At 41.9% G+C, this 14,047-nt stretch overlaps 1 protein-coding gene across 1 annotated transcript; it reads left to right on the plus strand.

The window, feature by feature from the left end:
• Positions 1 to 1,491: 1,491 nt before the first annotated feature.
• On the plus strand, positions 1,492 to 4,127 carry slitrk5b (SLIT and NTRK-like family, member 5b; the record flags this gene model as incomplete). The annotated part of the gene is made up of 1 exon (XM_084544099.1): positions 1,492 to 4,127. The coding sequence occupies one exon, from the start codon at positions 1,492 to 1,494 to the stop codon at positions 4,093 to 4,095; it is 2,604 nt and encodes an 867-aa protein (XP_084400225.1). The 3' UTR covers positions 4,096 to 4,127.
• Positions 4,128 to 14,047: the final 9,920 nt, after the last annotated feature.

Genomic DNA, 14,047 nt, shown 5'->3' on the forward strand with positions numbered 1-14,047 from the left:
GCCGTACACAGTAAGCCCTTCAGAGGTGCTATTGAGGGGCTGAAATGGGATCAGTGTGATAGTTCATTCAGGGGTGGCTGTTACCTGGATGTTGACAAGATATCCTGGCTGAACCGTAAAATCACCGGAGCCTCGGAACCATTAAATCCAAACAACCCCTGACCTCCGAGCGACAGAAATGACATGGACAAGAAGTCTGATCTGCAGGGCAGCTTTTATGTGTCTTGATCAACAGCTTTTTTTTTATTTTTTGTGGATGTCCAAATACAGCAGCAGGGACGCAAGAAAGAACCACAAAGGCTGAATCGATTCCTGCCCGGTGAAAATAAAGACTCACTGTGACACCAGCCACCTACCATTACAGGACTGACAGCTCACGGAAAGCTGATGCAACTTGACATTCATTCCGGTTAAGGTTTTGTTTTGAAAATGAAAAACAGGAAAGACGGTTGATTAACGGGGCTTTGAACGCAGCAGCGCGCCCAGTCCGGTGAATTATTGATATTTTTTTGGGACATCTTTTTAGTAGGTAGGTCAACACGTTTTTGTTTTTTTTGAAGCAGGGGGGGATGTATCTATGTATGATGCTCCAGTGAGCTGATTCTTTGTGCATGAAATGACTTGACATCCTCCCGACCACCGAGTCAGCCGGAGTGCGTGTGTGCGTCCACGGAGAGAGGAGGAGGAGGAGGAGGAGAGAAAGAGAGAGAGAGAGAGAGAGAATAGGCAACTTTGTTACCAAGCATAGCTGTGTCTCCTCCGGCGCAGCGTGGTTAAAAAAAAAAATAAAAAAAAAAAAGAAGCGTTTGGCAGTTATGGTTGATCAGCGTTTCTTTCATCCTCTCTTGTGCAGCAGCGGCGGCGACGGCGAGCGCGCTCGCGTAAAATAGAGCCCGCTTCTTATTTTGACGGATTAAAAAACAAAAGATGCGCTTAAACACCCGAGCGAGCCAACGTCTTCATCAATGCGCTTGAGGTATGTATTCATCCCCAAGAGTTTAGACAGAGATTATGCAGGCTGTCTCATCCCTGACACGGCTCGAATCCCCGCTAACCTCCTCGAATTTACATAGCTTTACATTCACCAGTGTTTAATTGCGTTTTTCCTCATTTTCTCGAGCAAATGCGATACGGCTTCCTCCCCTGACGGAGGATTCAGGCGATTGTTTTGTGCTTATGTCTTGTTCTGACCTTGCTTTTTTTTTTTTTTTTTTTTTGTTATTCTAAATAGCTTGAAGGAGTTGCTTTCTATCCGCCTCTGTTTGAGCCATTTTAAATCAGCAGCCACACAGACAGAAGTTACCTCTGGGTAACAGCAAATGAAGCTTTGACTCATGCAGACTAGAGCTTCCTGTGTGAGAGTTAATGCGTCCATTGGCTGTTTTTTTCTTTTCTTTTTTACACCACTGTCTGCTGTGTGTCTTTTATTTCTAGATGACATTGAGGATTCCTTAGCAGGACTGTGAGCTTGGCCGTCATTTGCGGGGGAACATGCATCTCTGGATCCCATACGTTTTGCTGGGCGCAACATCGGTGTGCACTGCCGAGATGTTTGCCACTTATGGAGAAATATGTCAAGGACTGTGCGCCTGCGAGGAGAGAGAGGGGATACTTACAGTGAGCTGTGAAAACAGAGGAATTAAAAGTCTCTCAGACATCAGCCCGGTGCACTTCTCGCAGTATCATCTGCTGCTGACTGGGAACCTTTTGAAAAAGCTATCTGCCAATGATTTTGTTGATTACAAAGGACTGACTATACTACATCTGGGGAATAATGAAATATCAGATGTTGAAACAGGGGCTTTCAATGGACTACAGGGATTAAAACGATTACATCTCAACAACAACAAAATTGATGCCTTGAAGGAAGAGTTTTTCTTTGGCCTTGAAAGTCTGGAATATCTGCAAATTGATTACAATTACATCACTCATGTTGCGCCAAACGCCTTCAGCAGACTTCGACATCTGGAGGTCCTGATTCTAAATGACAATTTAATTTCGACTCTGCCCGTAAACATTTTCCAGCATGTACCGTTGACTCATTTAGACTTACGGGGCAATCAGCTCAAAGTGCTTCCCTACACGGGTCTGCTGGAGCACATGAACAGCGTCGTGGAGCTGCAGCTGGAGGAGAATCCGTGGAACTGTTCCTGTGAGTTGATCGCTCTTAAAACCTGGCTCGAGAGCATATCATACACCGCCCTGGTCGGCGACGTTGTTTGCGAGTTCCCCTTCCGGCTTCACGGGAGAGACCTTGATGAGGTTTCAAAACAAGAGCTGTGCCCGAGGAGAGCAATCGCTGAATATGAGATGCCACCCCTGCCACATTTGAGCACCGATGCATACTATAGGACCACGCCAGCTCTAGTTACAGCCTCTTTCACTTCATCTGGGATTGCGCGGTCCTCATCAAGACCCACCAAGGGACCTCGCCAGTCAGCCAAATTAAAATCAAGACCCACCGCTCGCATCCCATCTAATAAACCGCAAAATTATGGCCAAATTATTTCATATCAGACCAAATCCCCCGTGCCTTTAGATTGTCCAACTGCTTGCACCTGCAATCTTCAAATTTCAGACCTGGGCCTGAATGTAAACTGCCAGGAGCGAAAGATTGAACATATCTCTGACTTAAATCCCAAACCTTACAATCCTAAAAAGATGTATCTCACCGGAAATTACATCCCCGTGGTGCGTAGATCGGATTTTATTGAGGCAACTGGATTGGACTTGCTTCACCTTGGTAACAATCGAATAGTTCGTTTGGAAGACAAAGCTTTTGGCGACTTGACACATCTACGAAGACTTTACCTTAATGGGAATTTGATTGACCGTCTTACAGCTGACATGTTCTATGGATTAGAGAGCCTGCAGTTCTTATATTTAGAATACAACGTCATCAAAGAGGTTACTTCTGACACGTTTGAGCATGTCCCCAGACTTCAGCTACTTTTCCTAAACAACAACCTCTTGAAAACTTTACCAGAGGGAACTTTTAATGGCCTGACATTAGCCAGATTAAATCTACGCAGCAACCATTTGCGCTATCTGCCAGTCACTGGAGTACTAGATCAGCTTACAGCACTGGTGCAAGTTGATTTGTTTGAGAATCCCTGGGACTGCTCGTGTAGCATACTGGAGTTGAAGATGTGGCTGGAGCAGCTTAGCACAGGCACAGTTGTAAACAATGTCATCTGTGGAACTCCAAAGAGACTTGCCGGAGAGGATATGAGATACATTAAGACGACTAATTTCTGCCCTAATAACTCTGAGATACTCGCGTCCATGATCCCACCCTCTGAAGAGTCTTTTCCTGGCAGCACTATCACCATAGAAACATCCTTGGACTCTGACACTCAATATAGCACCATTCCTTTATCTGTGATGATTCTTGCCCTTCTCCTCATTTTCATCACGTCTGTGTTTGTGGCCGCAGGATTGTTTGTGGCGATGAAAAAGAGACGTCAGAAGAGTCAAAACGAGCAGAACCACTCCATGAACGCTTGCATCAGCTCCCTCAACATGGAGTACGGCCTTTACAAAAAGGGAGCCATCCCCAAAGTCAGAACATCTGCCGGACACGTATATGAGTATATCCCACCCCCGGCAGAATCCACCTGCAGAAATACTGCCCACACCCCGACGGACAACAAATCAGTGGACGGATTTAGGGACTTTGATGAGTTGAGTGGCGCTTTTCTGGGTAACTCAGATGAAGAGGCAGCCAGTAATGTGATAAGCTCAGAATACAGCACCACCACTCCAGAGCCTCTTAACAAGCCCTCCACCCCTCGCCAAGATGATCCGTGCTTCTACAGAGACGTGCTTGAGCCTGACAAGCATGGGCGCTACAGCAATACGTTACCATGCAGGCACGCGGCACATTCGTCAAATCAGTATACCTCAGACTTTGATGCGAGGCATCAGTATGTACACCCAGAGAGGATACAACAGACAATACTCTACTGTACAACACCAAGTACTGTTTATGTGGAGCCCAACAGGAGTGAATACTGGGAACTGAAAGCTAAGCTCCATATTGATCCGGATTACCTTGAGGTTCTGGAAAAACGAACTACATTTACGCAGTTCTAAGTGACTTGGCCTACACATGTTCAGTGCTCGCATCCATGTGATGTATCCTTTTTAATCAGGAGTATGTTTAAAGAAAAGGTGTAATTTTTTTCTTCACTTAGTACAGACCATTACAAGTTACAGTATGCTTTTCTGGGAATAATGCTTTATGGAATGAGGAACGAAGGGGTCCACTGCTCATTTTAAAGTATCACTTAACACTTCCCTGTGTTGTTTAACAGTTTAGTTTATATGTGTAAATAGGAACAAACAACCACAGATTCAGGGCTGTTATGACTCATCCTATCACATAATCCATCCTGGAGCTGCATCAATGACAATAATGTGAGACTGAGCTTTAACTCTCAAATTAGCCGCATTTTATGAGTGGTAATGAACCGTGCAGACGATACGTCCCAGAATAAACCAAGCTTTTGTCACAGATACACGTATGGCTGCCAGTTCTGCCTTTTCGAGTGCATTCAAGCCGTCATATTTAAGACAAAATTAGATTTACTCTGCAGATTTATTTCACCGACCGTGAACTTGACCTGCACGCGGTTGCAGACAAAAGCCACGTGTAAATGTTTGGAAATCGTGCACCAGTGACAAACGGAGACAGACGGAGTTTCGCTTGGCGGTGTGTCCTCCAGCGTGCCCAGCTCTGGGATGATAATATTAAATCCATTAGATCATGAAACAAATTCAAATGTATTATCTCAAATCACATATTATGAGCGCGGTAAATCTCTGCTCTCTTGTTTGCAGATTTGGAATAATAATAATAATTAATATCCTAAATATATTAAATTGGCCTAGTGCATCAAATGTGGAAAAATCATTGTCTAAACAAACAGCACTTCTGAAATATGGACACATTTTGCACATATTAAATTAAAAATGAATGTGTTTATTATAACATCTGTGAGAAAATGAGCTTTAACTATATTTCTGCTTCACATGTGACAGATTACACTTCTATTATTTACCACCCCCACAGCAGGCCACAAAAGACGAACAGAGAATACATATGCAAACTCTGACAACTGGAAATGTTCCATCCCGACACAATCTTCCAGAATAATGCACCTTTTCAACCAATTCTCTTTACGATATAGTCTTTTCTGGATTACATTTTCAGCTGTATTCCAGTGACAACATACTTGAGCAAGCTTACAATACAGTAAGTCTCTGATATGTCTCCATGTTCTTCAGTGAGGTACTCAGCTGTGGCCTCGTGTTGGGTAACCATATGTCTTGGCCTTGTGTCGTTATATACACATCTTAAATTACTGCATATTTTTATACTAACAAATATGGATATAGAGCTTTTTTCTCGTTTATTTATTCTTTTGTTTTATTTTCTTTTACCAAAAATGCACTATTGTCCTCTACAGGTCTACAATGATGTCATTTTCTGAAATGCACAACGTAGTAATATGTGCATATAGCCATAGGTGTAGGTTTTATAAATACATACAGTAAGGTTATATGTGTTAAATAAATCTATGCATAGACATAGATTATACTTAGACAATCTGTACAAAATGATATTATTGATATGAACAGTTACAAATGGACTCCCATAAACATGATATTCGATGATACTATCGCATCCCGTAACGGATCATTTGAAATGAAACAAACATGAACGTTCAGAGGTATTTTTGTACCCCATTTTGGATAATTCATTTATGATAAAACTTCATAGATTTTTAAGTACCTGTGTTTTTAAAGTGGATTTGCCTGTTTTGCATAAGAGGGAAAACTCCTTGACATCTCTGTCTGGTTTGGAGTCATATGAAATCAGGTAATTTGACTGCAATTAGCGGCCTGTTTATCTCTTTAGGCAGGGATTGGTGGATAGCGTAACACACGTTTGATGATTTGCAAGCTTAAGCTATTAGACTGAAAAGCACAACAAATGAATACAGCAGCTGAATGGATGGAGTGATCTTTATGCATAAATATGTTATACGCTCTAAAGGAAACTAAGCACATCATCCAGTCATAATGCAGTCTAACCAATTTCTAGGTCAATAGTGTAAGCCAAGAAATGTGACTTTCCCTGAGAGTTTAATACACAGAGTAAATTCACATCATATGCAGTATTATGCACTGAACCTGTCATCTTAACTCAGCTAATTAGAGAACATGGTGTATCTGGCCTCTGTCTGCATGTCACTAGGTATTACACTGCAGCGTTAGTCATGCTGTTTACCATGGATACAGTATTGGTTTGTTGCCTTTCACATGTTCAGACTCTTTTTGTGATTTTTTTGTCACTGGACCTGTCTGTGCTCTTTGGAAATTCATCAGAACAAATGTACTGAATTCTACACAGTGAAGCATGATGTACACTGGTTTGTTTTTTTAAATGTGTCGTTGTGACTTTAGTGGTGAAAACACTGCGCAGACAGATGCACATAAAATGTTTTTTGTTGTAAACAATGGCTGATGCTTAGTTGATTGTTCCAGGTTCTCGTTTTTTTTAAGTGTCATACATTTTGAACATGCAGACTAATGCAAGTAAATCATACATTACTAAAGGGCAAATACTATAGCTAAGGTAGTATTTGATTCCACTCATTTATCTTGACCTTTCTTCAATTTGTAGAACCTTGCAAAGGCATCTGTGTAACGGAAAGACAGTATTTACTGTATATAACAGAAATTTGTAGAATGTTTCTCATTCAGATTTTTGTAATCATTGACCAAATAGAGAGTTTTAGTTACACACGTGCAACAAATATCCAAAAACATGTTCAAATGAAGTGTGACTGTTCTGTGTACAAATGTTTTGCAAACGTGCAAAGACGAACCAGTGAAATCAGTGTCTTATTGCAGCTCTTCTATTTCCCTTTTGTTCGGTTTTCATATGAAACAGTGATTTTCTGTGTCAACCTCTGATTTGTAAATAGAACACTCCATCAGCATTTTCATGCAACCTTGCACCATCTTTGAGAAGCAAAAAGCTGGTCTATTATTGCAAAAACAGAGTACAACTAGGAATATGTGGGGTAAATATATCTACAGTGTGCTGTTTACTTTAGTTGCTAGCTAATGAATAAAAGATATGCATTCATTTCACATACTCTTGTATTTGTCTTCCCTTCGCATCCTAAACCTTGTTGTGTGCAGTGAATATCATAGTGCCCCGGGATGGCAGATTTTAAAATGTTGCACTCAGCCCAAGTGCATTTTTTATAATATTACAGAAATAACAATATCTAATTAAAATGTTTAGATCAAGCCACTGTCATAGTTAGATTTAAAAGAAAAGTTTGCATTACAAATTTACAAAACACCAACATTACTAATCATCTGATGATGCCTTCGTTTTCCTCAGTCTCACTCAGATACACTTTGGCTTACAGTTTAAATTATCAGCTTTTTCATGTGTAAATGAAATGCGTTTCTGAAGCCTCAAGTCATCTAACAGCTGCACAAATAGCAGCAGCCGAACACGCCTGAGGCGATGAACTCAAAACTGAGTTTCTTATGAGTGTTTGAATTCGACTGGATGAGTCTGCGGCGTTAACTTTGATGCGTTTCATCCGAAAACAAGAAGACCTGACCTTTCTGTAACAGTGCAGTGTGGACACATCTGCATGCGCATGCTACCAGACACTTGCAGGGTAAATGTATTCTTTGCAGAAATAGCTTTCTGGCAGCTCGGTATCCATGGAAACGTCCAATTACCTGACACAGAAAAACAATCTGGAGCAAGAGTTTGAACACATTTGTAACTTCTATTCCTCACATATACAGTAAGTGATTCTCGTCTTTTGCTCAACCCTGAACTCTGCACATTGTACATGAAAAACAAAAGATGAATTGTGGCTCATTTTATTTTTATATAATCCACAAACAGGACCTGTGTCTGAACAGTGTCAGTTCTAATACGACAAGTAAGCACGGGTCACCTCTGACTTCTTTTGTTTGTCAGATCGATGGTGTTGTGCTGCCGAGCTGTTGTGAAGACCCCAGTTTTGCAAGGGAGAGGGAAATTAGGGCAGATCTACATTATGTAAGCTTGAAGAGATGTGTCAGGCAGTGTGAAGACAGCATATGACTGTAAGCATTCACCAAAGGGAAAACCTTTCTATCGGGCCAGCAAACACAGTAGAAAGACAATGCAAGCCTCCTTGATATTTCATTCATTCCGGAGATCAGAGATCAGAACAGAATCTCTCATCTGGAAACCATAGTTTCCAGTTGTTAGTCTCAGACTAGGTTTCTATCCCAGAAGATTTTCCTGTCTTCTGTCTCCCCTGCGCAGCATTGGTCTGTTTCTCTCCCTCTCACTTTGTGTATTTGAATGCGTGTGTCTGGGCACATAAATTATTGACTCAGAGTGTATTCATGCTTGCCTCAAGGACTTCAGCCAACCAACACGGCAATACCTTTATCCTTTCTTTTCGTCTTCCAACATTTTTGCTTCAAAAGCCACACAACTCGCAACCAAACTAAAAGACTTCAGTAATAATTGATGCGTTACATCTCGAACATAAACTGCCATTTATCTATGTCCAGCACGCTTGTAAATAATGTATGTCAGGGTAATGTCCATTGTTTTAGACTGATCTAGGAAGAAATGCCATGCTGCTGGAGACAGGAACTTGGATTTTTTTTACTGCATGCTAAATGTTGCCAGTATATCTGCAGCAGCCGGAATCAGTATGTGTGAAACACACTAATATTTATAAGGGCTTATCCTGGCTTATGATTGCCAACCTGAGAAAAGTGACAAAATCCTTCCTCATCCTCCCGTTTACAGTTCTCTAAACACACTAAACAGGAGAATGATATTTCACATCCAGAAAAGAGAAAGGCTTTGGCAATAGGCGTAAAGTAAAATGCTATGTTTGAATGCAGTGATTTGATGTTTATAAGAGGCTTTCATAGCTCTTGAGTGCTCTGTATTACAAAGTCAGACTGTTGGCTGTGTGCATTATATCATTCTCTGAGATTTCCTGCCAGCATTGAGACAAATTAATAATATTCCCCAGTTCAAAATGATCTACTCTCAATCTCATGTTTTTCCTCCTTCAATCACTAGCATACTGTGCAGCTCTGATGCTGCCCCGCAGAGTCGCTCATCTCGCATTAACCTCTGCCCATGCCCGATATTCACCCTCTTTTTATCAGCCCCTTCTCCTTGTGGCTCTTCAATCACATCAAGGGCATGTCCCTCTCCGTATCATGGCCTGAAGTGTCACTATAACTGCAAAAAGAGACTGGAATGCTTGGTTGACTTGTAATTTATAGTCATAACAAGCAGACCTAGATGGACGACACGCGCGACATTTGTGAATATGCGATAAAAAGCGTGGCGCTATGAAAACAGTATTTGTTTTTACTTGCTTCATGGTCGTTTTATTTATAAATGCGGCACACCAGCATGAGCCACTACAGCGGTGTCTCCCACTGATTTGAGAAAGATGTGACCTGAAAGGGCCCTGCTTGTGTTTCCTCATTCAGTTGAGAGAGAAAGCGAGAGAAAGAGAGAGGACAGAGAGAGACACAAATCTCATAGTGAAAAAGCAGCCGTGGCTGAACGGCAGTGGTATAGTCAAAAGCAATGGGAACTGACTATATAAACACAACTGTAGAACAGGGCTTATTTGTTTAAGATCTAATGTGCTTTACATGGAAAACATATTTTTCAGCGCTAAAACAATTTCTATTTTGAATTTTTTTACACAATCTTTTTTCTCCAGAAGCGTCATAATTCCATAATTTCACACACCAAGATAAATCCGACTTGGCTGTGAAGCAGCTGAATGAAGTGCTATGATGCGTGAGTGGACCATTACACACTGGCTATGTACTGTGGCAGCTTGAATTTAAATGCAGCGACCGCTTGCATACTTCCTTCTTCTCCTCCCTGGCCGTCATTATAAAATCAAACCCGGCTGCTGGAGGAAGGTGGCTAACCACTCAACTCTAAAGTGTTCCAGTGTTTAGTTTGTTCTGACAAGTAGGAGTGTATCTGATCAAACGTTTCTACAGCGGAGGAGACTAATTGTCATAATTATAATCCCCACATATTTCATAGTTAATATTTCTTCAAGGGCAGAACTTACATTAAAGTGTCATTACACATCGTACAGCAAGAGTTTCTGCAGCATTACTTCAGTCCTGCATTACCTCTAATGGACTAGCTTCCAACCGATAATTTAACACTTAAACCTCAAAGTGGAACATTTTATATTAGATTAATGAAATATACAAACTGAGTGTAAGGGTACACTATCCAGTCAGTCAGTTAGTTGAGCCTTACATTTACAGAAGTTGTCATTTAGACGCATCTGTTTCCCAAGGCAAATTATATCTACATATTTCTTCAGCTGTCAAACTATCTTTGGATTTCTTGGATTGTTCCGATATATTGTCAATTTTCTCTGGACAGACTGGAAGAGACTTGAACGGCAGGGCGTGAAAATGCTATCGCAAAGCTTAATCATAGCCCTCTAAATGGAGTTGAGCTCCGCAGGAAAGGCCTCTTATCTGACTTTTGTGCTCGGTGCTCATCCATGCACTTGCAATACACGTAGCTGCAGACGTGCGTTCGGTGCAGTGCACCTTTGCTGTTGAGACTTCAGTCTCTTTGCTGTCTTCATGCGGTGTAAGGAGGGGAAGGGGAACCAGCTTAACCTAATTTCTTACCAGAGACTTGTCATGTTTGATGATAGCCAAGTCGCAATCTACATAGAGGCAACACGAGCAGGGGAAATAAACATGCTAATGCATTTAAGAATTGCAATATTTTTTGCCCTGGCGCAGTGTCAGATAAATGATGCATCACCTATCGAGCTGCTAAGGAGGCAGTATCTTGCCCAAGGATGCTGCAGTGGATTAGGCAACACGGGTGACAGGAGAACCTGCTGTGGGCCTCATCCCCACATGTTCTTTTTGCATCTGGTTCGGTAATTTCATGGTGCAAGGCATGCTTTAAAAAAAAAACTTTAACATCAACCCTGCAATGTCAGACACAGGCTATTGTCCACTTAAATTATTGTTCTCTTTTAAGCCGTTTCATACACCCTCTAGACATTCTGTGTTTTATCCCTTTTCTTTGCCATCTTTACTTAAACTCGACTTGGTACAACATACGGTCATTCAAGCACCACTGTGAAGCCGTTGCTGCAGTTCTATTGGTCATCCTAATTATGTAAATACAACAAGCATTGGAAGAAATTTGGTGGCAACTCTTTAAACTCGAGGATAACTTTTTAAGAAGTGCGTACTTCAAGGCATAGCGAAATTCTCACGTCATCCTCAGCTCTCGTGACAGGCTGAGGGTGTTCTGTGGTTCCTGAAAGCACTTTCCTGTGTTTCTGTCTCTTCCCTGTGAGTATCCTTGTGGGACTTACATCAAGCTACAATGGATCCAGACAGATGGCAAGGTGGGGGTGTTGGGTAACCATCTTCCTAACCCAAGGGAGTGCTGCTGTATACAAGCTGTCAAACAAATGTCTTCACCCAGAGTCCTGTTTGTTGTAATCTAATGAGACCCTGACTTTCATTTCCTACAATTGTTCTGACATCCAAAAGAACTGCATTATTGCCACATTGTTAGATCTTGTTAAGAACTTTACGGACATACTCCCTTATTAATTATAATGTTGTTGTGCCAGCAGCCTCTTCATATCATCTATGAATGCATCAGGCCAACAAGGCCATCAGCTTATTTCCATAAAGTAAAGTAACAAATAGGTCATGAATAGCATTACTATTCAAAAAGCAACACTTCAAAGTGTGGTAACCCAATGCCTCCGCATTAACTACATTTGACCATTCATATCTTTCCTCATTAACCACTCAGAGAAGCTGTATTTGCTGAAGGCTGTGTACCGAGGGCTTGCGGCAAGAGCATCAAAACAGCTCTTTCAAGTTTCTCCCCGTGTTAAGTATCGTGCAGCTACACAGCTTCTAACAAGCACAAAGACTGAGACGACCTTCTGCCAGAACGTGTCAGCTCCGTAGATACTGATGAAGCCCATAATAATTCATGTAAGACACCACTTCAGTTGTCCACCGTCGACTGGATAATTGACAGGCTATTGTTGGTTGACTGCCAAGACATCCCAGATTTCCCGAGAGACGTGTCAAATTTGTCCAGCAAAGCACTAAAAAGACATCCCCAAATTTGACAGGGATTGTTTAATTTCCCGACAACAGTAAAGTATGCCTTGAGAATACTTTCAAAGTCAACAAATGGCAGCTTTAAAATGTGCCAGGTCATTTTAAAAACTTTAGCACGCCGAAATCTCTTTACTCAGCTCAGCGTCAGCTAAATTTTACAGGACTTGAACGTAATTTATTGAACATCTGATGTCAGACAACTGAACATATCTGTCAGGTGATTTTAAGATAGGTCTATAACAGGCAAGCAGTGACGTCAAATGCTGATGCACTGTAAGAAAATAAAAGTTTAAAATGATTTAACTATAAACTGTAAGAGTGCTTCAGACGTTATCAGCACTGTCATATCACTGAGAATGCATATATTTAAATGATTTAGGACTTGTGTGGACTGAATTTTAGCAATGCTAGAGGCATGGCTCTGTAAAGTCTGTCATACCATCTGTCCCTCCAGACCAAAATACACTATATTACCAAAAGTATTCGCTCACCTGCCTTTACTCATTCTATGAACTGAAGTGCCATCCCATTCCTAACTCATAGAATTCAATATGATGTCGGTCCACCTTTTGCAGCTATTACAGCTTCAACTCTTCTGGGAAGACTGTCCACAAGGTTGAGGAGAGTGTTTATAGGAATTTTTGACCATTCTTCCAAAAGCGCATTGGTGAGGTCACACACTGATGTTGGTCGAGAAGGCCTGGCTCTCAGTCTCCGCTCTAATTCATCCCAAAGGTGTTCTATCGGGTTCAGGTCAGGACTCTGTGCAGGCCAGTCAAGTTCATCCACACCAGACTCTGTCATCCACGTCTTTATGGACCTTGCTTTGTGCACTGGTGCACAGTCATGTTGGAAGAGGAAAGGGCCCGCTCCAAACTGTTCCCACAAGGTTGGGAGCATGGAATTGTCCAAAATGTTTTGGTATCCTGAAGCATTCAATGTTCCTTTCACTGGAACTAAGGGGCCAAGCCCAGCTCCTGAAAAACAACCCCATACCATAATTCCTCCTCCACCAAATTTCACAGTTGGCACAATGCAATCTGAAATGTACCGTTCTCCTGGCAACCTCCAAACCCAGACTCGTCCATCAGATTGCCAGATGGAAAAGCGTGATTCATCACTCCAGAGAACGCGTCTCCACTGCTCTAGAGGCCAGTGGCGGCGTGCTTTACACCATTGCATCCGACGCCTTGCATTGCACTTGGTGATGTGTGGCTTGGCTGCAGCTGCTCGGCCATGGAAACCCATTCCATGAAGCTCTCTGCGTACTGTACTTGGGCTAATCTGAAGGTCACATGAAGTTTGTAGCTCTGTAGCAATTGACTGTGCAGAAAGTCGGCGACCTCTTTGCACTATGCGCTTCAGCATCCGCTGACCCCTCTCCGTCACTTTACGTGGCCTACCACTTCGTGGCTGAGTTGCTGTTTTTCCCAAACGCTTCCATTTTGTTATAATAGAGCTGACAGTTGACTGTGGAATATTTAGGAGCGAGGAAATTTCACGACTGGATTTGTTGCACAAGTGGCATCCTATGACAGTTCCACGCTGGAATTCACTGAGCTCCTGAGAGCGGCCCATTCTTTCACAAATGTCTTGTTTCACAGTCTGCATGCCTGAGTGCTTGAATTTATACACCTGGGGCCAGGCCAAGTGATTAGAACACCTGATTCTGATCATTTGAATGGGTGAGCGAATACTTTTGGTAATATAGTGTATCTCAACAACTACTAGCTGGACTGTCATTCAATTTGATGCCAATATTCACTGATTATAACTTCAGTGAACCTTTCCTCTAGCTCCATTATTAGCTGATTATTTCAAT

Source organism: Chelon labrosus (genome assembly GCF_963514085.1).
Source record: "Chelon labrosus genome assembly, chromosome: 5".
In the NCBI taxonomy this organism is placed as follows: domain Eukaryota; kingdom Metazoa; phylum Chordata; class Actinopteri; order Mugiliformes; family Mugilidae; genus Chelon; species Chelon labrosus.